Source organism: Argiope bruennichi, chromosome X2, assembly GCF_947563725.1.
Source record: "Argiope bruennichi chromosome X2, qqArgBrue1.1, whole genome shotgun sequence".
NCBI classification, from domain to species: Eukaryota; Metazoa; Arthropoda; class Arachnida; order Araneae; family Araneidae; genus Argiope; species Argiope bruennichi.
Window position 1 is genome coordinate 55,544,737 of NC_079163.1, and position 26,762 is coordinate 55,571,498.

A 26,762-nucleotide genomic window follows, 5' to 3' on the forward strand; every position below is an offset into this window, starting at 1 on the left:
GTGAAAGAAGTTATTAATTTAACCTGAAAACTTGCTAAAAAAAGTTTTAAATATATCTTTGCTTTCTGCGTTGCGTTTTTAAACTAACATTAAGCAATTTCATTTCATAAGTTTTCCCCTTAAAATGGCAATTGTTCTGGTGGAAATAGGTTACAAAATAATTTAATGAATCGGGCTCAGATGAATTCAAATTTTTGCTAGGCTATTAAAGGATGAGGATGTGCAGTAACTTTATTTTTGAACTTCGAGTCCCTTTTCTTTAAATTTTTACAACCAATTTTATCACAATATCTACAATAATACAGCAAAAAAATTAATTGGAGTTGCATTTTGAGGCAGTTAAGACTCATTCAGTAGATGTTTGAAATATTGGAGATGCCTTATAGCTTATATTTTTACAAAAAAAAAATGTCTCATTCATTTGAAATTCTTAAATGTTCTTATTTTTATAATAAATGAGCCCATCAGTAGGGTAGTGAGATATTTGCTTTATCAAATGTGCTTAACAGGAACATTAGACAAAGTCTTCAATGTCTGTTGTCTATCAACGTTTTCATAGTTGAATATCAAGAATTGTCTACTGATCTTGCAGATGAAATTCACTGTCACAGGAATTCGAAAGACCTATTGTCTCTGAGACACCAGGAACTATCTACTGGACTTAGAGAAGAAAGTTACTGGCTGTTGGATCCAAAGGCCTCTCAAGCTTTTCAAGGTTGCATCACTAGGAACTGTCTAGTGTTTAGCATAGTCATTGGGGACATACCGTAGATGGGGAGGAATAAATTGGATAAGGAGTCATTAGTGGTCCAAGGAGGGGCCTGGTGATAGATGCACCAAAATGAGCTGGTACACCAGGCAAAAAATGCGACGCACCAGCAGCGGTCATTCCGAATCCAAAGGACGGTAACAAAGGACGAGTAGCCATGCGAAGTTTTTCAATTTCTGCTTCTTTTAGCCTCTTTTCTTTTGCCCGACGATTCTGGAACCAGATTTTCACTTGCGTCTCAGTCAAGTTCAAAGAAGAGGAGAACTCTGCTCTTTCGGCGATAGACAAATATTGTTTTGATCGAAATTTCCTTTCAAGCGCCAGCAGCTGCTGGGTCGTGAAAGGGGTTCTTGGTTTTCGGTTGCTTTTGTGCTTCCGGAGTTGGCACTTCATCGGGGGCAATTTGGGAGGTTCGCCGGATTCTGCAAAGACAGAAATAGCAATCATAAGCGAAAAAATTTTAAAACAAAATCATAATAAGGAACAGAGTTGTCCTTTTGATTTTAATCCTATTACGATAAAATAATAAAATGCAGTTTGTATAGTTTAAAAAAGGTTTAATAAACTTTTCCAACTCGAGGCTCTTTTTCGAAGGTTGATTTTCTCCTCATTTTGATCGCAAAAACATTACCATTAATTAAATTACAGAATGAGGTTTCAATAAATTACATGATGATATATTTAAATAACTTCAATTAAAAATATTTTTCAGAAGATTTTATTCTTATATATAGAAACAAGGTGAATTCTTAACAATTTTTGAGTGCACTACATTGAATTACCGAAAAGGGGAAAGAGGAATTTCCAAGAGGAAAATGCTCTGTGTGACCTCAGATGAGGCAGCTATAGTCCGACTCGGACGAATTCATGAATATGGCATAAATAATACCAGATCACGGTTTCGTAGTAAATAGGGGCGGATGAATTGTCAAGTTCAATTTAATCACATTTATTACAGTCTTGTCATTTTTCTGAGATTTTCTTTCCATTTCGCACTTTATTTCTTCTCAGTAAATACACTCATTTATCTGAAGTAGAAGGACTTCAGAGTTATGCTATACAGACAGTTCTAGAAACCTTGAATTACAGAAGCGAAATCGCCTTTTATATGATTAATAGTCTAAATATAGATTCTGTACACGAAAATTCTTCATTAATGATTGTGTGACTTTGTATACATTATTACAATTCAGATATTTTAAAAATTAAATAATTTTGATTAGTAAGATATCACTTGTCATTTCCAGTTCTATGACAAATATATAGTTCCCTGGGTTAAAAAACTTCCCCTAATTCCTCTGTTTCCCATGAGAGATCTACGTAATATTCTCATAGGAAATGTTTTAATTTTATAACTCTTATTCCTTATTCTTCTTCTGTGTACAATTCAAGACTGCATCCTCCTTAATTAATTATTAATTTTTCTTTCTCTGTGTTAATGGGCCTTTCATTAATGTAGAGACTCTCTTTTTCTCTTCTTCTACGTATTCAGTCTTGATGTAACGTAAAATTATTTTCATTTTATAGAAATCTGTAAAAGAAGCCAAGAAATAAAATTGTTGGAAGGAATTGAAATAAGTGTTCTTAGAAAAGGAGTTACTGTGAATAAAAAATCGATATAACATTAATTTCTTTAAGAAGCTAAAATCGGCTATTATAAATCTTTGGTTGAAATATCATTAAAGATTTTTAAAAATTAAAAAATATCTTTTTCGGCATGTTCCTTTAGAATCTGATCAACATCATTGGTAATAAAATGGAATTTAGGCATTAAACATCTAATTTTCAGCAAAATTAAGTGCACATTCCTCCAAAAATTGGAATGAGAACAAAAACGGAAAATCATTGTCGAGTCTTCATTTAAAGATAAAAAGCGCATTTCAATAAGATTCGTAGTAATTAGCGAAAGATTTCCGACAAAGCAGCACTTGAACAATAAGACCTGTCTAATGAGGTCGATTTTAAAACTAATTTATTTGTGAATTGTCAGACGATTGTCTCTCCCATTTAAAATCTATGCGATGGTATTGAGTTGAAAACAGTTATGCAGTAAGGCACCAGCCCCAAAACTATATTCTGAGATATAATTGATTTTTTTTTTATTAAAAAAAATGGAGAAAAATTCATGTTTTGCTTCTTCCCAAAATAAAAGATTTCACTATAACTTGTGTTGTACAGTATGTATATGTACACTTGTGTTATACAGTACTTGTATTTGCCATAGATTAAAACGCCATAGATTTACGTAGTCTTGAAAAATTTTCAATTAAGAAATTGATACTCTTTTTCTGCACAGTCTGTATCGAAATTTGTTAAATGTTTATATTTAATAGGTTTTTATCATTATGTTCGTCATTTTTATCATGATTGAATAAATGCCATGTTCAAGCAGATTTAATAATATATCTTAGTAACAGGGAACATAAGAAATATTTTTTTAAAGTATTAGCTTAAAAATTTTAAAAGAGGAGGAGTGTCGTTTTTTTCATCTCACCAAATTTGAAAGAGCAAGAGCTCCATTACAAAATAGTCTGATCTAACTTTTAATTAAGATATTACTTTAGCTAATTAAGAATCTCCTTTCTCCTAAAAAGAACTTTCTTTAATTACAAACTCCAAAGTCTGAATGTAATGCTGTGTTTTTATTATCATACAGAACTAGTGTTCTCAGAATTCCATCAATATGTGTGGATAACGTTTCGAGACGATGTTTTGTTTTTCACTACATTTCTTCTGCAAATTGTATTGCTCTGAAAAATCAACAAAAATTATATCTTTTACTTTGACTTTCGAGACCGATTTCGAATATTATCTCGTGGTAATTGTTGGTACAAATAAACAATACTTAACTCAATAAACATAACCTTTGACTTTTATATAAATATGTATATGCAGAACACTAAATTTCCATTATTTTTAATGAACACATAATTCAGTAGCTTTTTTTAGGATATACAGTAAACATACAATTGCTTTTAAATGAGTAAATCTTGTTTACATCCAATACTCAATTATTTGTAATTGGTTAGGCATTATTATACATTGAATGGAAGTAAAGCTGTTACTATGGAAACAAATTGTTTGAACTAAAATTGATGACCGAAGTAAATAAAAATTGTCGTTACATATTGTATCAAATGCATTATAATATGAAATAAATTTTAAACATTTGAGAAGTTCCTTAATTTGTAAAAAGATATAACAGCTGTATCTATAATTCAGTTGAGAAATTAATTTATCTATTGCATAGAAACGATTTTGGATGATTTATAAATTATAAAAAAGAAAGGAAACAATAGCCTTACAAACGGAATATTTCAATAAATGTTATCTAAAAGCAAATACTTTTTTCTATGTTTGAAATTAATAATTTTCAAATTATTTTGCATGAAAATGTTTATTAGTTGGCATACTATATATAAACTGAGATATGCAACATGAAAAAATCATTCAAAAACTCTACTGTACAGATCAGTAGAGTTTACTGCGTACCAAATTTGGTACGCAGTTACTTCTGGGGTGTTAGATGCTGACTAAAAAGGATTTTTTAAATTTTTTTTATTAATTTAAAATTAGTCTTTTTATTATTTTTTTAATTTTCTTTAGTTATGAATATGTTAATGTTTTCCCTCAATAACTTCAGAGCATGTTATTGCATGAACACTATTTTACACTACTTTGAAATTTAAAAAATAAATTTTTCAGCAATTTTCCATACAATTGTTTTTTCTCCATTCAATTTTTAATAATATTTTTTGAGTACATTTTACAACAATACTTTTCATTGTTTTATTTATTGGATTTTTATTTATGAGCGTTGAGATTACGTCAAATACATTTTTGTGTGCACATTATTAATGCTATATAATTAAAAATTATAAGTTCTAAAAATATAATAAAGTCAAATAAATCAAGCCTAAACCATTAAAATACTCCGATGTTTCAAAACAGAGATTTGAATCTCTTTTAAGTTTTTAAAAAAATATTTTTGACTTATGAAATCTTAAAAAATAATTTCCTTTTTTTTTTTAGTAAGTGTGAACTGATTTTGTAAATTATTCTTGTAACATGTAGTTTTAAATTCACATTTTTATCTTTAGAAAGACGCGTTTCCTTAATTTCTCCGAACTTTGAAAATAATAAATTTTTTGTTGCTTAAAACTAAGAATCTGTTTCCGCTTAACAAATTTTATTTTTACTACTTCGTATTATGCACTACTGTATCTTGCTGAGCTGATAATTTTTTAGATTTTGATCTAAACCATGAAATGAATATAGACTGAGAATGACTATTTAAAATAAATGCTGTACGCTATTATTTTAGTGTATACAGAGAGCTTCAGAATTTTGAAGCTTGCATTTTCATTTTCATGTTTTATCCTCTTTTTCCCTTCTGTCGTATCTTCTAATTTTATAAAGAAATCAGCATTAAAAAGAATGGATGAACCATTCATATAACGAAAGATTATTCAAAGGCAGATCAGAAAATAAAATCTCATTTATTAACTTTCATTAAATTAAAAAAGTGGCAAGATAATAAATTATTTTAAGTCTTAAAAACTCGGTGGAAATGAATACCTTCGACACCTACACAAAATTCCATTTTTTTAACAGTACTTGCCCATATGGACCGAGTTCATTACTTGTGACTTAAAGACAAACTTTTTGCTTTCGTCGGCAAAAATCAAGAGCGTGTATTACCAAAGCCAATTCATTCCTTAGTTCAGACATAATGCCACCAAAACTAATTGGTCACCATTCAAATTACCGCTGTGCAAAATGGAAATAACCGATGAGTTTCTAAAAATGCCACACCATATGTTACTTGTTACTGAATACGTCGCTCTTTTAGAAAACACACAAGTCTTAGCAATGAATTTTATTTTTTTGCTCGGCATTCAAATAAAGATATATCTTTACTAATATATATCTTTAAAGTTTGGTTCCTCAAATTTCTCTTCCCTTCTTCATAAAGTCGAAGTTGCAACTGTCAACCAATCGAAGTGAAAAGCATCATGCTTGATGAGCGAAATTATTTGAAATCAGCATTATTGGATGACGTACTACTAGAACATAATTAAATGCATCGAAATTTACGATTTACCCCCTTTAAATTTAAGAGTAAGTGCATCTCTGAAAATTTTGCAGATTAAAATTAAATTTTTATAATTTTTTATTATCTCCCTCGACAAACGTTAAAGTGTTTTCTTAATGCCTACTTAACTGCCCACCTACTTTAATGAAACTTTGTAACTGGAAGTATATATCTAGGTGCAATATTTAGAGAAATAAATATTTGTTTCACTTTTTGGGAATCCTATATAGCTAAACTGAAATAACTATCTGATTTTTAATTAAAAATTAGAAAAAAATTGTGAAACCGCTAATAAAATTTAATTACGAATAATTAACAATACAAATAAATAAATAAATGTGGACATTTGTTAATTTAAAAGTGGAAATTTTAAAATTTGCAAACATTATGTGATCAGTTTACATGATCTTATTTTTGATGGATAAGTTTCACATTAAAAGTGATTTGTAGTTTCACCCTGATAGTCTAAATCTCTAAAAATGCCTACTTAATTTACTTTGATTTTATTTGTTCCACAACAAATATTATAAATCAGAATAATAAAGCCCGAATGTCAACATATTATATCTATTCTTGTGGGACAAAAATTCAGTTTCAGTCCAAGCCGTAAATATTTCACCTATTTTTATTTGCATAATAAACCCAACTGATCAATTTTTATATTTCACCACTTTGGTCACTGACTAGTGTCACAGCGTTACTTAAAATCCATCTCATTAACAAAAAGTAAGTAAAGAAAAGTCGCACTTATGCAGCCGTTGAATAACAGACTGTTTACTATGGGCAAATGAAATCTAAAAAATTAGTTGGAGTTGCACACTTTCTGCGACAATGCGGCGATATGATTTAATCTTTCATAAACCGATTTTCACGCGCTGATCACTCAACGCTTTCAATGAAATCGTTTACGTTATCCCCTCCCTATTCCCCTGAGGGGTTCCATAATCACTCTAGTGCGAAAAGAGGGGAAGTGAGAAAAAGGGAATCATAATCCCCCCCCCCCTTTCAACAAAACGGCGATCATTATCTAAAACGACAGCACGCGTTATGTGGTCTATAATATCCTTGATTAGAAGTCATATAAATAGCAAAAATAAACCTTAAACGGATTTTTTTTTCTCATCCCTACTCAAAGCGTTTCCACATATTTAACCACTGGGAATATTTATTTAACAGCAAGTCAACAGGCGAATGGCACGCAAATAAACGTGGCTGGAAACCACTTTTTATCCCTCAGTCTTCCGCGACTGTAAACAAAAGTCGTCATTTAACAGAACATATATACGCACGCATGAACAAAAACGTATATGCGAGGATCTACGTATTCAGTAGAGCTCGCAAAACGCGATTACTCTCAATTCTTTTAATGGCTGGATTCGGTTTGCCATTTGAAAAATGTTTGTCTAGCATACGGCATGGATCATTAATCGCAACCAACATGAGTCTATCACGCGAAATCAGTCGTCATATGGAGGAATAATCTACTTCATATATCCACAAAACTTGCGAATTAACTTAATGGAAATGGACAAACGTTTGGCAAAGTTTTACTGGCAATTACCAGAAACAAATGCAATGCATTGCAGATAAATAAATTAGAACGTGGTTAGTAGCCGTTTGTGACTCACTCATTGTGAGAAAAAGTGGGCAATTGTTATTTGGTTGTCAACAGCTGATTTCTGCATGTAAGAAGGAGTTGATTAAAATGAGACGGTTTTGGTTATATTTAAGAGTGAATCGGTGGTGATAAAGACAAATTAACGCTGTTCTCTTGGTATTTAAAAATTAAAAACTCAGCAGTGAAATAATTTATATAATCCTACTATTTAGAAAATTAATATTAATTACTCCGAGCCTTTTTTATATATATATTTGTTTAACCTCTTTGCGTCGACTTCTGCACAGAACGCTAAAATTTTTGATATTTAAATTTGAAATTAAATCAAAATAGTAATTAATTTCAAGGAACAAAAATCACTTTGACAAGTTTGAGTACCTCGGGTATCCCGTTTCTATAAAAGGATTCAATATCAATAAAAATGTTGCAAAAGAAATAAATCGGAATAGAATTATATTTGAGAGTATAAAATTCTACATTGTATAGAAGAAAAATGTTCATAATTCATGCTGTCTGCTTAGCCAAAAGTATTGCTGATATGCCTATTGTTACACTTGGTAAAAAAAAGAAAAAGAAAAAGCTATAATTTGGAGAATTTGCTCTTGAGATTTTTACAGCGTATGATTTTTTTTTTGCAATTAAATGCTAATAAAATACGGTTTCTCTTTTTGTAAAAAACTAACGCGCATCAAAAAGAAATTTACTTCACTAAATTCTGTGGTCTAATATCAATTTTATGAGTCAAAATTATCTTATATAAAATTGATGTCTTATATAAAAGTAATTATCTTATATAAAAATAATATAAAAATGCATGTCACATGTAAATCTAAAAAGACATCTAAAATAAAGAGAAATTATTTTGCCTAAAAGTTAATTGCATGAAATCTAATGAAGTGGAATTGAAACAGAATTTGTCTCTAGCGAGTGTGGAGAACTTTCTGCGTCAGCTCTTCAAAAGTGCAAAATCTGTAATTTTTGCTTACGGTGCCTCAGAAACGGCTTAGTGTCTTGGTAATTTTGACTATTATATAAACAATTAATAATATGTACAAAAGCTTCCTAACTCAAATTAATTGATACAGGTGTAGAATCTTGCAAATTATCAAAAGTGTTTGAATTATTAGCCGTTATCTGTCATGACATTGCCGATGATGGATTGTAAACTTAGCTACTCATATGATTTCATATTTAAGTCCATTATCTTCCAATGAGTATTCTCATCTCATTGACAGTAGATTTTCTTAATTTATTAATATTATATTTCAGGTGTCGCCCTCCAAAATTAATCTATTGGAAGGAATCTGGAGAGAATGCGAAACAAATTAGCGTCTCTCCCACCTAATCATCTGTACAACAAAATTCCATCAAGAGTTGCTCTCACGGTGTAATTAATGCAATAATTAATTGAGTTATGAATATTTGATTATTTAGTATTATTTTAGCGTTGTTTAAGGGCGTATGCAGTTTTGATGCACTTTGCATAATTGTGATCTGTTTCTTCGGCACTAAACTTTGAAAGGATACATACGTCTGTAACCAACGACGTAGGGTTTATTTTTTTTTTTTTTTTTTTTTTTTTTTTTTTTTTTTTTTTTTTACGGACTTAGTTAAAGCGATTTAAAAATAAATAAATATGACCTCTCATATGGTCTCGAAAAATTTCACGCATACTCTCCATATTCATAAACTTTTTTAAGAAAAGGAATTTTTGTAGAATATCTTTTTACTTTAAAAGATTTTATTTTAAAATGGTAAATAACCGCTTTTAATTCAACATCTCAATTTTTATTAATCAATGTTTTATTTTCTTATTTATTTTAAAACTTTGGGGTTGCAGTAACATATTTTTGATGAGATAGGGTGATGATATATTTGTCCACTCTAAACGGATTTGTGAATGAAAAAAATAATAATAATAAAGCTGCTCTACTATCATCCTTAAGAATTTTCTTTTAAAATTAAAAATATGAAAAGATTTCTTATACCATAGATTCAGTATTTTTAACACTCTACAATTGCTTAATTGGCAATATAAGATGCCAAACAATACATGATCAGAATTTGGTTAAATAAGATGCATTTTGCTCATAATTTAAAAAAACGCAATAGGATGATAAAGACATCATCCCCATTTGGTGCGAACAACTCCATTATCACTAAATATGAAGATTTATTATCAAACCATTTCATAGAAAAATTCACAGAATTATCTTGTTTCTAGCATTTTAAACATAGAGCATTAATTTTTATAGTTTCATTTAGCTTTTTGCTATTTTTTATTATTATTATTTCCGTTTTCATGAATTAATGTTTTGCTTTCTTCTTAATTTTCAAGTTTAAGACTGCGATAAAATTTATCTGTTAAGAATTAACAGAGAAATATTTCTCTATTAATATTTAATAAAGTGGTAAATATTTTTGATGGGATAAGCGATAAACCTTTCCACTCAAAAATGTGAGATGGAAAATTTAGGCAGCTCTGGCTTAGCCAGCAAAACTCGTCGGTTTTAATTGAAATTTTTGCTACTGAATGGAATCGAATCATGGGCTGTTGAAATCGTTTAATAAAATAATCCGCATGCATATAACATCCAACAGCAAGCTGTTAATTACCCAATTGTGATATCACCTCCTTTTTCATCTTGCAAAAGGCACAATGGATTGATTCCAAAATAAAATAAGTACAACTCTCGTTAATACATTCGTAAATATGTATTAATTGTTTTATTTATGTTTAATGATTATTATTACTTCATTATACTCAATTTTTAACCATTCGTGAATCCCTTTTATTTCAATATTTTTTAAATCAAAATTTGTAGAAAACATTTCCATTATTTTTTTCAGCCTTGTTTAAGAAATATCACAAAAGAAGGACAATCAAACTCCCAAGCGGTTAAAACAAGAACTTTAAAAGCGATTTTAATGATAGTTTAAGCATCATTTAATCATAATAATGCTACTGAAATCGACATTCCATGATGAGCATCATTACTTTCGGAGGAAAAAAATGTAACAGGTTGTTTGAGTCAATACTGATACAACCGTTCGATAGATTACTTTCTGAATAGACTGTCATTAAGGAAATGTACAGTTCTATAGTACTGTAAAGAATTTTTTTCTTTTTTTGAAGAAATTGCTGCGGGTACTTTTTGAAAAAGGCCATTTCCTTCGCTGCAGAACGAGTAGTTAAGAACGAAAATGTTTCTTTCGCTTTACCCTTTTCAGGAGATGGCTCTTGAAAGGTTGTGTTCCTGTGAGTTTAATCTAGAGGGGAAAAAACATTTATTTGCTCCTGAAACCCGAAGACGGATACTGACTGTTAATCGTAATCCTGATTCTTAAGCTTCTACTGTTTGCGATCTCCATTTTCTTGCCAAAAAATTTGTACTGCCACCCCACCCCCTCATGGGAAAATGATTAAGGAAATAGAGAATTAATTAATACTCATTGAATAGAAATTATAAGTAATTTAAATAGTATGCTGCGTTCCTAGAAAGTTCACAGAAAATTCACAATATCTACACATTTTAGATCCTCGGCATTTTCAAAATAAATAAATCAATCAAAATAAACTTAATAAAAACAGTATTGAAAAACAAAAATTTATAAACATGCTAAAAAAAAGATTTTTTATTTTGTTTTGTTTTAACTGTTTTCTTTTTCTCATTTTATAATTCATTATTATAAATTCCATGGAATCTTCAAATCAAATTTTTAACAAATTCGCTACCAGGAAGAGCCATTTGCCTGAAATAAAAATTTTACTAAATGAGTCGATTATTTAATTATGAAAATATTAAAGTAGAGTGATATTATCGAAGACATATAAGCGCATAAAATTTCGAAGAGCTAACACCTCAAGAAATAAGTGAAAAATCAATTACAAAATTCCATCATTAAAATATGAAACAAACCAAGTTAAATGCGAATACATAAAAATTGCCTTGACTTATTTCATTGAAACTTGTTGAATAACTACTTTGAATTGAATTTCGTTTTATTTGCCATTTATTTAAACATATTTTTATTGATCATTCCCCAATTTTGGAGTGACAACAATTTGGTCATCTTGATTTGGAAAACAAAAATTTTCAGTTGAAACTGCAACTGAAATTTTTTTTTGAAAGAAGGACCTGAAAGGAATAAGTTAAGAGGTCCTGTTTTGAAATAATGATTCAGCAAATTTTAATTAAATATTTTAAACGAAGATAATTCTTTTAACTAATTTTTTCTCTAAAAAAATATAGTTTAGAATAAAAGGCATATCTCACAACGCAAGGATTAAAAAAACCCTTGATTTGGAAATAAAACATTTGCTTTTGCGTGAAATAGAAACCAATTGCATGATAACAGTTGATTATTTGCAGAAATACTGACAATCTGCACTAACAAACTTTGCTTCTTTTTTTTTTTTTTTTTTTTTTTTTTTTTTTGCAGTCACAAACTTCTTTTATTTCTTCTAGTTTATACGTGTATTAAAAAAAAAATAACAGAACAATACCTCTATGAGTATGCAATAATGTTTTAATTTTAATAAAATTCGGGAATATTCTCCTCTCGACTTATTATAATATCTTCGCAAAAGAGTATCGCTCAAAATGTGCTGTCTCAAAATGCTTCGTTTTAAACAACCAAACGTTCTGGAATTACATCATTGAAATTCCCTTAAAAAGAATTAAAAATAATTAATTTTATTGAGAGTTTGTTATCTTTGCTTTTTGATTTTCCGTGAGCGGAGATAACTTCAGAAACTATTATCCGAACAAAACAATTTGCATGCAGTATAATATATTTCTCTTAAATGATACCAGTTTAACTCATATTTTATCTTTCTCCGAATTGCATAATTAAAAATTATGTATTTTAATCATTGCTGTAATCGTTTGCAATGAAAGCAGTAAGTGCATTTTAATTTTTTACTCGATGGAAAGGAAATGTGACTTATGTAATGACATATGACTTCATATGACTTATGTAATGACATTAGATATAAGACACAAGGGAGTTACCGAAGTATCTAAAAAATGCATATAATATTTTTCAAGCATATAAATGACCAAGGATATGTCCAAAATCAGTGAAAAAATCAGCTATTGTGATTTAGAACCAAATTCAATATAAATAATCATACTTAAATATATTAGGACCATACTGAGAACTTTTAAGCTAGGCTTAATGAAAAGTCTCGCAGTTTCCTCCCCCCCCCCTGTTGTCAAAATTATTTGTCGCTGAATGTCGATGGTTATACATCTAAATATGTGAAAAATCAAGATTTAAATAAAGGCAAGAATAATTCAGTATTTTTCGAATGAAAATAAATAAGCAGAATTAAAATAGAGTTTTCAGTGTATAACTTTGGTTAATAAATCGTGTGATGAGTATAATATTAAAATGACTTTTCTCAAATTTCATTACCTTTTTAACGAATATCATTGCCTTTAATTAGTGTAATAAGTATATTGCACAACTTTTTAAAGATGAATTAATATTAATAGGGTAATCTGCGACATAGAAATATGACTCTTTTTTCATAAAATAATATCGTGAAACCGATAATTACCTGATAGCAATTGTTTTGAAAATTATTGACACATTACTGAAGAACTACAAGTGGCGAGATAAATCAAAATTTAAAAATCTGAAAATTCTATTGAAGATAAAACATCGTATCACCAAATATATATTTTTTGGGATTATTTTCGAAATCTCTCCACAAATGGACTGAAAACATTTTACTATGTGAGAATATGTATTTCATGCGAATAATTATTTCTATTTATAATATAATCTAAAACATTGAAATTGATAGTATGAGAAAAGTTACGTGGTATATCACTACGTCCAATTGAATAATTCTGAATATGATGCTATAAATGTTTAAAAAATTTATATATTTGATCACATTTCAGTTTTACAATCAGTGATTGATATATTTAGTTTTACACAGCAACGTTTGATATCAGTATTTATAAAATATTATATTTAAAGAAATACATATGTAGCTTCACTTCATAAAGTTATTTCTATAACACAAAGATATGTAAAAGCACGTTTTACATCATTCATTGGTAACTCTACTGCTCGCCACTTTTAGTGTGCTATCAGCTTAAGCTGTCATTGACGAAAGATTAGAATTTTTGAATGAGGAATCACGTCCACGCTTCAAACACATCCGAGAACCCCAACAAGGTTGACACCATACACACCTATTAGATTAATCAATGTTTGTAAACACAAATAATGATTAAAACTGTCTTTATTTTTAAAAAAGATTTCTTTACATTTATTAAAATAACTTTTATAATTTCTTTTTTAACATTCATTTCCCCCCTCCTGTGTGTGCTTTCTTGCTTTTTCTGCAGGAAATAGACCCTGAATAAAATATTTCAGGATTCAGATGGGCACAATTATTGATATTTTAAAACGTATTGAGAAGGTATAACATTTTGATGAAATAGTTCGTGATGAATACAAAAAGCCTTTCAAAAATCGATTGAGGTGAAAATGGAATTTTCCGCTTTGCTTTCGATCATGTCGTTTCTTGATATAAAATGAAAAAAAGAAGAGAAGCTTTAACGGATAGAGTAGAAATCGCGTCTCGATTATTCTATCCAATTTCGCGAGTTGAGTTAATTATGTTATGCTTTTATGATATTGCATATGAAGAGTAATTTCTTTTTCTAAGAAGAGTAATTTAAAAAAATTAAATTTCTTTTTCATTTTTTTTCTAAGAAAAGTAGTTCTAAAAGAGTAATTTTGCGAATTAAGTCAATTATGTTATGCTTTTATAACATTGCATATGAAGAGTAATTTCTTTCGTAATAAAAGTATTAGGAACAAGTGGTGCATCTTCTCTCTCTCTCTCAAACACACACATATATATATTACATATATAAGAATAAAAGCATTAAGAAAAAAGAGACCGATATCAGAAGGTTAAAACAGATTTTACTTTGCATTCAAATGAAATGAATCTTCCATGAAGATAATCACTTCTAATACATCAAAAATGGGAGTTTGTTTTTAAACTTCAAAAGCTTTTTCATCTGCGACCCTATTCGATTAGATATATCTTCTTTTTGACATCCCTTTCTCCAAATAAAAGAGAAATTAGGGCAATAAGAAGAAAATAAAACACTAATTAATAAAAAAAATAATAAATTCCATTTTAAATAATTACATTACAAATAATAAGAAAAATGAACTATCTTGATCATTTTTGGCGAAACAACCAAAAACCGCTGTGGACTGGTGACAACACCACCGCGCTTGTTGATCTCGGGTTTGGACATTCGAGCTGTAAATCCGTAACACATAAAGACTTTGTACATTTTACATCCGCCACCATGGTTAAACAACTTTATAAAAATAGTTGTGTTAAGAATAAAAGCGTCACAATATGCCTAATATTTGTCTAATGCGTTTCATAAGGGAATCTTAAAGTATTTTTTTTTTGGAAATCTATACATTATAGATATATCCCGAATATAAAGTAGCAGACCAAAAAGACCTTTCACCTTATTGATTCTCCAGAAATTATAGAAAACCCATGACCTCTAAGACAGAGCTAGTTTAGCCATCTCCTTTTTTCAACGTACATAAAGGTATAAATGCTGTTGTCAAAATACCGAAATTCAATTATTTCAACTAATAGTTTAAAACTGAGGCAAACATGTCTTTTATGTTACCAACATATTATTTTATTTACTCTTTTTTAGCCTATGACCCTACTCAATGAGCCTGCATCTAATAAAACTGCCATGTTTTTTCTTTCTTTAAAACAAGGCATGAGACATTTCTAAGCAACATCATGATTGGAAATTACTGAAACCAATATCCAAGGGCTCGAGTCAAGGCAGGTATCGTTCTTTATTTGAAAACGGTTTAGAATGTCCTCCACAAAATTGCCGTTATATAACTACAAAAAGGATTTGTAACTTGCAAATCAAATAAAAATTTTACTCCTTATTATTTAAGAAACCCCAGAATAGCGCATATATTTAATACTTGGATTAATTGTATATAAATGTTTGTAAATTTTTTATTTCATTATTTGTTGTAAAAATGTTCTCAAATTATTTCCGCATAAGCTTCCTGATCCATTTGTCTCCTCATATAGTTGCATACTTGCTTGTTTATTTATTGCAAGAACTTTCTCAAACTGACTTCGTAGAAGTTTTCTGGTCCTTTAACAGCTTTCTGACACAACTAAGTATTTGTTAGTTGCTTCTTCCCAGAACTTCTCAAACTGTCTTCGCATAAGTTTTCGAATCCATTAGGTGCCTCCACATGAAGATAAGCTTTAGTTTGTTTATTTATTGCAAAAACTTTCTCAAACTGTCTTCGTAGAAGCTTTCTAATCCTTTATAAGCCTCTTCATATAGTAATATGTTTGTTGTTTGCTGATTACAAGAATCCTCTTCTTCACATTGCTTGCATTTGCTTCTTTTTTATTATTCTATCTTTTATTCTGAAACTGTCTTCAGAATTTCAGCTTCCTGGCTCTTTAACCGCCTCCCAGTATAGCTATTATTGAAGTGATGATCTGTCGAAGGAATCTTTATCATTGGAAAAAAAAATGACTTAAATATCTAATTTCTTTTTCCCACTTCATTTGGAATATAACTAGAGATAAACAAATTTACATTCTATAAACTAAAAACATTAGAAATATTTTTTTAACAATTGAAATAGAAAAAATTGCAGAGAATGATGTTCTAGTATGAATTTTGTTGAATTTCCTTTAAGCATGAAGTTGATGACCCTGCTGTGCGTATACAACAGATCTTTTTAAGAATCCAACAGAAAGGGAGTCCAAAAATGCATAGAGTCACGACCATAAAATTTAAAGTCATTTTTGCAAGTTAACGTCAATCAATTAGTATAAGCAAAAAAAAAAAAGAAAAAAAAAAAAAGAAATCTTCTGCCTCAAAATTCTGTACTTCCTACTCGAGAAGCATATTTAAATATAACTGATATCATTTGATTGAAGGAATTTTCAAAAGTCTGTGGTCCCTTCTCGTTTTTTACAAGCAGTTACTATTACATTCTTTAGTTATACTGTACATTAAAAGATAATTAATAAAAATAAAATGTAGGATTATTACACCAAAAAATTAATAACGAAGGAGAAAAAATCTTTACTCCGAGATACCTTTAGTTTGAAAACTGTACAGTTTTATATTTATTGCTCATTGAATTTTGTACATTACTAACCGTCTTCATTAAACATCATGCTGGCACATTAAAATAAGTATGTAACTTGCATCAATCAGTGTTTGAGCTTCTACGGCTTATGGTTTCTTTAAAATTTACAATCAACAACAAAAAAATTATCAAATTTATGCAGCAAATCTCAGAGGCTATTTTTGCTACTAAGAACAGTTACAGTACATAGCTGCCTTATAAATAAGATCACCATGTGCTTACTGTTTATCCGAATAATGGAAAAAAAATCTGCAAAATTGGGGGGGGGGGGAAGGAAACGAGGAAGACAGATTAAATAAAAAGTGTTTTAGTTGTGAGAGAACAAAGGTACTGTTGATTACGTTAAACAGCATAGAAAATTAATCAAACGTATAAGATTCAATTAAATGGACTATATATTTCATAATTTTGTAGCTATATTTTTGTATCTACTTTACAGTATGACCAATATTTTCAAAATTTCTAAGATACATTCATATATTTCTTTTCTACAGCATAAAAATATACATTTCTAATAAGCTAATAACTTATTCATCTTTGCAAGAAAAGAACAAATACGAAAGAAATATAAAGTTTCAATATAATCTAACAATATTATTATTATTATTTGATTTTATTTTAACAAAACTGAAGGGAAATGAGTCAAATTTATTAGAGATATTCCATAACTACACACTTAGTTGTGTATATCTATTAGTATGGTTATCCATTTGTAACCAAATATGTATCTGTATTGGGTGTAGTACTTATGGCCATCGAACAGTCTCAATTTAACTCCTCTTATCTCCTTTCCTCTGATATTGTGTGAAGGATAAATCCGAGTTTTCATTCCATTTTATTGCTTTAGAAATGCTGAAATAGGTGAACATTCGCACATTTCGCAGTTACTGGGAAATGTTTCATGAATGGAATAGTTTTGTTTAAAATGTATCTAATTGTGCAAACACTGAAGTCTGTAATAAGCTATAAGGCATATCTTTTGAAAGAATGAAACAGAAAACTACCTTCTAAATAATTTTGAAATCATTACGAACTTAAGATGCATATAAGATAATCACTATTCTTGACTAACAATGGATTTTATCACTTCAAAGGTTTTTCCAAATATGTGCTTACATATTTCGAGGCTTTTTTGCTTATATCAGTAAGAAATATTATCGCTGTACCGGCCATTAAAAACCATATGGAATTTTTATAACTGAAATCCCATTTGCATATTTTTTACTTTGAAATTTATACTTAATAATAATTAAAAATTACATTCTTCGTTGTTTAATTTAAAGGCATTTTACAATGCAAAGTGTACCGTATAATGTCCTTTGCATAGTGTACCGTATAATGTAACCGTTGTTCAAATGTCCTTTAAATTGATTCTGTCAAAGAAACAAATTCCAATGATGAAAAACATTAATGCACTTAACATATAGCTTACATTGTGAATCAGCAATATTAATCACTGAAAAGTGAATCTAGTATTACAATGATAATATAATAATTTTAATTTCTAAGGTATTGTGTCAAAGATGTTTGATCAGTTGCATACGCTGATAGAACAAAAGTGTGCAATGATCTTTTCTACGACGATTTGAAACAGTTTTATTGTGATATAAAACATTCGATATTTGAGGTTGTGACGAAAACAAATAAGCCTTTTTATAGATAAAATTTCATAAGAATACATCAATAATTTTTTTATTAGTTGTATAAATGCAGTATAATTAATTTTTATACCTTTTCATTATAGTTTGACGTAGAAGCTATTAAATATGAAATCCATATCTTGAACCCATTTTACTAGTTTATTTATTTATTAACGTAATAACACATTTGGAAGGATGTGAAATCCTATTTTTAATAATAATGAAACTAATTACTATGCGTACATGAAACTGGGAAATAAAGTATTTAATAAAAAAATTATTTTCAAAACAGACTGATGAGATCCTTTAAGATTCTCATTTAAAAAAGAAAGAAGCCTTCATTTCAGCCTTGGAATACAACTTTTATGATATGCTTCCAGACGCCGTTATTACATGTAGAATTCTTTAACTATCCTTCTATTTCATCATAAACTTCAAATAAGGATTTGAGCAACAGAATTTGCAAATCACATCTTTGTTCAGGCTTGTTATTGGCATAAAAGAGACTGATATAACAGAAACATGGACTCCATTACAACGTATTAATGCACACCTCCATTCCACCTCTCATTAACAAGGGAATAAATTGCCAACGCCTGGTCGACCACAGTCATTTTTTCCCCTACAGTGCTAGTTGGCTGAAATTGTAGTATTAAATATCCTTAATGGATTTTAATATAAATGCCTCAGGATGGATACTAATGTATAATTAATCAATATGAATGGAAAACTTGAAAAGAAAATTTCATTTCACAGAGGCGTAATTAAGGTAAATGGCGCCTGTTTAACGTCATTCTTTCAGTCGTTATAAGGGGTTGCGGCATCAGGACAATATGGTAAGATTTTTTTTTTATCCTTTGTCACAATTAGCTTTAAGAAGTGACACATGTGAGCTAATATTGTTTTTTCCTGTGGTGTCCCTTAAGATTGGTGCATTGAGTATCATACTTTCTCTCTCTCCCTCTTCTCCTATTATTACGCCACTAGCAACCGAAACAAAAATGCTTCATAGATCAGAAGTTTTAGACAAAGCCGTCCTGTTTGATTGAACCTATATTTAATAGAAATTACAAGAGAAAGATATTAGGAAAAAATGATACCCTTACCTAAACATTTAACTGATATGATCTAAATCGGAGTGCTTTTGAATTCCAAGCGTGAGAAACAAAAAAAAAAAAAAAAAAAAATGACGGAAAAGATCATAATTTGAACTTTTTACAAACAATATCATATAGGTGCCTCATTGATCAACTTGATTAATATCTTCTGGAAGTATTATCTTCTGGATTAATATCTTCTTCCCGTTACAAATTCTAACTTTCATGAATTATGAAAGTAATGGTAATGGTAACTGTCCGTATTGGAATATATTTTTTTCAGATTCCAGATCCATCTTTATAATGGTAGTCGTTCCTTCAATGGCATGGAGTTTTTCTTTGGTTTCTCTCTCTAAAGGCTGAATACTTTTCATCACTGTAAGATTATGCCTGCTCCACAAAACCTTAGAACGACTATAAACCATTTAAGCAATGTCATTTGATGCTTTATCGTCGTAATCCATTCTTCTTCATTCTAAAATTTGTTCATTGGAATATATCTTGATTTAAGTTTACACTTTAGAAACTTTAAGACATAACAATGAATTCATAAATGAATAAATTATAAGCATTGTAAAATCTCAATGTGGCTTATAAAGAAGGAAAATAAATAGCTCTTCTAAATATATTTAGAAAAATATTGGGATTTTTTTAAATTCTCTTAGTATTTTACGATTTGGACACTTTTTTATTATAATTGTCTACAGCAAAGAAATAATGAAAAAGAAAATGATGAGAATCAATAAAAGTCAATTCTGATGGTTTAATTCTCTAAATGATGGCATTCTTTTATTTCCTCGGGATAAAAATCTCAAGTTATTTTTAATCGATATTTTTTGTATTTAACACAGGCAAGCAAATTAAAATAATTTTGCAAAGAAATAAATTCTTGTCATATGCAATGCTATAACTGTGTTGATCACTAGCTTCTATGAATTAATTGACACCCGATTCCCAGGTTGCCAGACAAGACACCTGATTGAAAACACAACTTCATGACTATATGAAAATTGTTAACAACCAATATTACGGTAAAGTAACTTACCATTTAAAAAATATTCTAATAAGATGGTGCTTCAAGTACTGATTTTTTTTAAAGGCCTTCGACAATTAAAAAAATCATCTAAGAAAATTGATGTTAACATATTTATATATATTTGAAGTATTATGAATTGCTTGAAAAGTGAACATATGTGAAATTTCTTATGAATTTAAATACATCGGACTTCAAATCTTCTGAAAAATATAATTATGTATTAAATTTTTCATTCGTGTATCCTTTTATCTTTAAGAGAATGAAATGGCAATTTTAGAGTGTGTTCCCACTTTCTCTTTTGTAAATTAGTATGTCATGTAAATAAAACCAGTTTTTAATCTACTTAGATTCTTAAAATATTTTTTTCCTCTTTATTTAAGAGGAAAAATGAACTCAATTCTTTATAGCAATTAAATTTGAAGATGCTTTTTTTTTGGTAGATTTTAAAATATCACCTTAATAAATTGCTTGCAATTATAAATAGAAATTATTATTTAAAAACATGCATTTTTTTTAATCTGAAGAAAAAAATGTATTCATTAAATATCTCTGCTATTTTTCTTTAAAATTATATTTAAGAAAGTTTTTAGTTAAAAGTCATTGTTATAAAACATTCACTTCTTTCTACGTTAAGTTTTAATTTTCCTGTATAAATTCTTTATAAATGTAAATATTGATTTTAAAAATGTATTATAAACTGCAGGAACATTATAGATAATCCTAATTGTTATGACACAGGCATGTATTTAAAAGCGAAGCTAACTATTCTAGAGCTGAATTAAACTTTTAGTACTCAGTAAAGCTTTTTGTAAGTTGGTAGGACACATTTATATACTGCGCGACTAAAGAAGTTGTCATTATATGGAATAAAAACCATTGTTTCTGATGATAATTCTTTTCTCTGCTAAAAACACGTTTTCAGAAAATTTATTTTATAATCACTAAACGATATCTAAAAAAAACAGTTATTTGTATTTTTTAATCTTTAAAGCGACCTAAAGCGCTACTTTTGCAGTACGGCTCAATAATCTGAAAAAAACATTTGTCGAATAAATATTGAAATCGCTTATAAGACATTATGTTGTAAAGCAAACTGAATTATTCCTTGTGATATGAATCGAAATTATATAATATCTGAACAATGATCCGAAAAAAAAGTAGTATAACTTTAAAACATTTAGATATGCTTTTTACATTTTATTCGGGAATAAAAATCTATAATTTGTCTTATTTTGTGAAGCTACGTGTTATAAACAATCCTACATTGTCAAATGCATTAATGTTAATACATTCTTTTCAGAATTTGCATCCCTGAAATAGAGTTTGCCAAAAGATTTCAAATATACAAAATCATTTTTGACTTCCAGTAAATTAGCTTATAATACAAATAAGCATAGTTAAAAAATTTGTTTCCATGCACCTGCCCTAACATTTTCTATGTGAATTCACGTATTCCTGGTTCATTTTTAATAACTGTAGAGGTCTAAAGTATCACCCCCCTTCTCTCTTAAACATAAATGATCTATTTCAATTAAATTCAATTAATCATTTTACGTAACTTAAAGAAGTATATTTGCCGTGTGGTGCGCCCTTAACCAACTTTTGACAGAAAATTTCTTCAACTATTTATCGTACGATAATTATATTATTCGTACTTTCATGATTAGAAATTATTGTAATAATTATCAATTTTTTTTTTTTTTTTTGAAATCATTGCTATGGAATGGAATAATTATCCTTTCTAAGTTTTGCCACTATGTTGTATGATTTGGACGACTAACTAGTTCTTTGTTCTGATCCTTTAGCTACTGACAACAATAGACGCATCAGGCACTGCTCATTTTACTTCAAATATTTCAACTTGGTGCGTACAGATTCTTCTGATACATGTTTGTTTACATTTTCCTTTCCCTTTCACCAACAACAACATTACTCAGTAATGTCTGCTTAGGATCCAAACTTATCAACGATAACAATTCCCCCCTAACTACATGATAAAAGTAATGCTTTTTCCAATGTAAGGATATCTTCTTTAAGAAGTTGGAAGGGATCTAGTTATCGCAGTCTAACGTCTCAGAATGCGTTTTTTGACATCTCATTCGTTTTATTTCGATTCCTATCTCTAGAATTAGTGCTCGAAGTACTCTTATGCCATCCTTCTCCAGATAATATGGGCGGGGAAAGTTTACCAGAGTTTCGGCCTTTGCGGCATCCTTTTCGGACCGCAACCTGTTTCCCCGTTTGGACCCAATAGACAGCGGCTCCAAGCGGCTATTTCCATAAATCTAGCCGCCGGAACACCTCCGGCTTTTGTCATGACAGCTCCCCCTCTTTTCTTGCGGAGGTTATTGAGGTTTTAAAGTGTCACTGGATAGTCCTGTATCTACGACATCATTAAAGTGCGCCATGGGGGTGAGCGCGGCACAGGGGAAGGACTGAGCGGCCTTCGATTCACTTGCCTATGAGATTTTTCAAAGCGATATATACCTTGATGGATTACAAGCTGTATTCTTTTCAAAATAGACTCCAGTAAAAATAATTGTTAAGCAAAGAGGTCTCGGCTTGACTTGGATGATGCTTTATAATAAACATTTGGTTGACATTGTATGAGGAATTACTCCAAGTTCCAGCTGAAAACAATTCAGATACATCTTTGGCTATTTCAGTTCAATTGGTTAGGTAGATTTTGCAAAGTGATATGCATGACGATGAGTTGTAATTTTTCTTCTTTCGAAAGTATACTCCAATAAAAATATTTCTTAAGGAGAATTAGATTTGGTAGGCACCTAATACCATAATACATGGATATACATTTCTTTGACACTCTGTAAAACATTATTGGAAGCTCCAGTTCTTTAGTAGGTAATAGTGCATCCCAATAACGAGAGAGATCAGAAGTTAGAAAATATTTAAGAATTGGAAATTTCTAAATTTTAGACTTTAGAATTTTAAATAAATATGTTAAACGGTCAGTTAAAATCTAAATTATGAAAAGAAATAAATGGAAGTCAATGACTGAGGAAGTAAATGGTTTAAAAAAAATAATAATATCCTTATTGCTGAAATGGCAGTTTGTGGTAACATTCTATTTAATTCGAATGTCAAATTAGAAAACCAATATTGCATATTAACAAAAAGAAGAATTTTTTATTTTTCTAAATTTTCAAACAGACATAAACTTCCTTGTTTAATAGTTGGTTTCGTTTCTCTATTTTATTTAATTAAACTATGTTAACCAAGAACAATTTATGATGCCTAAATCCGTATTATTAATATTTCAATTGTAACAGCACATGTGAAAATATTTGTGTTGCTGTAATTATTAGGCAATGAATGTCCGTCTGAAGGTCAATAAGTAGAAAATATTCATCAATTTTATACTTTCGTTTTCTAGAAATTATTATTATTATTATTATTTTCCAAAAGAAAGCTGCAAGTCATATCATTTTCTCTGTTTGAATTCATTTACAAGCATCTTAATCAGTTGAAAATCAGTTCAAAAATCAGATTCCATTTTTCAATGCAATACTTTATTCATTATAAAACTGCAATGCTTTATATAGTATTATTGGTTATCAACTCGATACTAAATATAGAACATAAGGTAGTTGATATAGATTAAATTATAGAACAAAATGTTGTTTTGAGACTTTCCTCGAAAAACAAAATGAAATTTTCTCTTCATAATATCTTCAATAATTTATCCTTTTTTCAAATATTGTTCTCGAAATGCACAAAGATAAGAAAGTTAAATCACCCAAAAAAATAATCTGAACTTAATGACAAAGTAAGTAAAATTTATTTCACAAATTATCTAATAAAATTTGATACTAAAAAAGCGTGAAATTTCTGTTGATATCTCAGTAAAATTGAAATACAAAGAAAGTAGTTAATTTGTCCTATAATTTGGTCCATCATATTTCCATCCTTATTTTTAAGAGTCAGTTTATTACACACAAATCTCTATTAATAGGTAATTAAAAACATTCGATTTTACTGTAAGTTGAAATGAACAAAATGAGAAAATAAATATCCTGTATTTATTTTAAAACATTCTAAAATAATTTTAAATAGCCTGTAATAATATTTTAAGAAACCTTCAAAAAATATTTGTACTAAAATGTTATTAAACTACCTATACTAAAACATGTTGCTTCTACACAATAATATTTTAAATCAGTAGTTATTTTCACTCTTAATAAAATCAGTAGTCACTATTCAGAAAATCATTTAAAAATAAAATTCTTAAAAGCCATTTTACCAAACTAGGTTGCAAAAGAATTAAACCAACTGACTGAAAAGGAATTCCAAAGAAAAAAGGATCTATTAGAATTCATTCAATACTTTTTCCCCCTTCATCTGATTATGACATGCTTTTTGAATTATTTGTTTATATTTTTCTCTAAAACAAAACGTCATAACAATTTAATATAAAATTTAAAGAAATTGATTCCCAAACATTTCTGCAGTATTAGAATTAATAATGAAGCTATAGAAATATATCATAATTTGAAAAATAATGAAAAAAAATTTAATATACTGTGTTATAATGTTAGTATTTATACAGCAAAAATCTTCAAAACTCTATTTTTATCCATCAGTAGGAAACAAATAAGAAAATAAATTTAAATATAAGTTGGAAAGCTGTTATATAAGCTGCAAGAAAAAGCCATCAATTTAAATTTATTCCTTTGTTTTGATTATAAAATTATCTTAGCATTTATTATACAAAATTTGTTTTTACATTGAGTTGATTGATTTTATTATTCACGAATTGCTTTGTATGTATTGCATGTAATTAAATTTCGAAATGATCCTATACTTGTAACGATACACTTAAAACTGAAGAGTCATTGAACATTTATTCGGTCAGGTCAATTTTTCCAAAATTATCTATTATTTAAGCTTATTTCGATGACTTTTATTATAAAAAGGGTTTTATTATTCGTGAGTATGTAGATTACTTTGAAATAAATATCGTTAACAATACTTTATTAAGCCAAATGATACATTTCATATAATTATGTAAGCTGAAGGAAATTCCAGAATTTGTTTTTCATTCTTTAAGAAAACTTTAAGTTTAAAAACAGATTTTAATATTGTTCTTGATATTTTGAACATTATGAGGATATAATTATAAAAGTTTTGAAAGAGTTCTCAACTTGTTTTAAGAATAATTTCAGATGGGAGAGATAATAGAAACCTAACGTGTCTTCCCAACCCTTTTTTTGCATAAAAACTTTTCCCAAGAAGATTGTTTTTAAAAATTTGAATATCTATTGTAATTGTTATGTAATAAAGAGTATCAAACCAAAAAAGTTCAATCAAACTATCTTTTAATGTTCTTTCTGAGAGTTAATTTTTGTTTGCTAATGGACCATGAATATGAATACCAATTAAAATATGAAAGGCTAATACATTGATTATTATACCTAAGACCTTTAATCTGAAGGGCTTCTGCCTTGACTTGTCAATATTCACAAATAAATAAAATGAAAAGTAAATTTATTCAATCGAATTATAATCAAAAACAATTTCAACAGACTGTAAAATTGACTAGTGCACAGTAAGTTGAATGCTAAACTAATAATATCACATCTGTCTTACAGTATTTAAAAACGGTCTATTTTCATTCTACAAGAAATTAATTATATTAGAAGTTTATTAAAATCAATTCCATTAAGAAACTACTTTCCCTGTTGGTTTATTTAACGGAAACAATTCTTCTCGAAAATTCTAAACACCATTTAAATTATTAGTATTTTATTACTTACTGTTTTGTGGGGATAATGATCTAGAACCTTGAAGCCAAGGAAAAGCAGACCCTAGAGGATGTGCCCAACAAGGCGCAGCGATGGGAACTGTTGCTGCTTGGGACTGCAGAGCAATAGGCCGAGACCCTAGTCCAGTACATACAGTACCAGTCACCGGTAACCTTTTACTGTCTTCAGCAGAGTCCAAAATACCATCTACAGTGAAACGTTTATGTAATTGTTCTACAGGCCGACGGGTTGGCGGAGAGGGACTCCGTCTAAACGTTCTGCTTTTATCGGCCAAGAGATAGTCCACTGAAAATGATATACATGATTTGGAAACATTTGACCCATAATATTTTTCAGGGCCCCTTGGTGGGGATAAATGGTCATTGGGTCCTCTATAAAGAGGCGATGGACTATGTGACAGGTCCTCCATGTCATCAAAATGTCCAGAAACAGGAGGAGATGGAGAAGAAGCGACCGGAGATGACATCTTAACCTCTGCCATATCTTGAACAACGGAACAACTAAGCTGCAT

The 26,762-nt window shown here is 29.2% G+C and overlaps 1 protein-coding gene across 1 annotated transcript; it reads right to left on the reverse strand.

The window, feature by feature from the left end:
* Positions 1-124: 124 nt before the first annotated feature.
* LOC129959782 (homeobox protein MSX-1-like) lies at positions 125-26,762 on the reverse strand. Its single transcript, XM_056072675.1, has 2 exons — positions 26,243-26,762; positions 125-1,191 (listed from the first exon to the last, which is right to left on the reverse strand). The coding sequence occupies exons 1-2, from the start codon at positions 26,760-26,762 to the stop codon at positions 752-754; spliced, it is 960 nt and encodes a 319-aa protein (XP_055928650.1). The 3' UTR covers positions 125-751.

What these genes read in the sequence shown, in the direction of transcription:
- LOC129959782 (XM_056072675.1), bottom strand. Translation starts at nt 26,762, where the DNA reads ATGCAGCTTAGTTGTTCCGTTGTTCAAGATATGGCAGAGGTTAAGATG. An exon ending in ATCATTATCCCCACAAAACA is followed by an intron (nt 1,192 to 26,242) that starts GTAAGTAATAAA and finishes CTGTCTTTGCAG; the next exon opens with AATCCGGCGAACCTCCCAAA.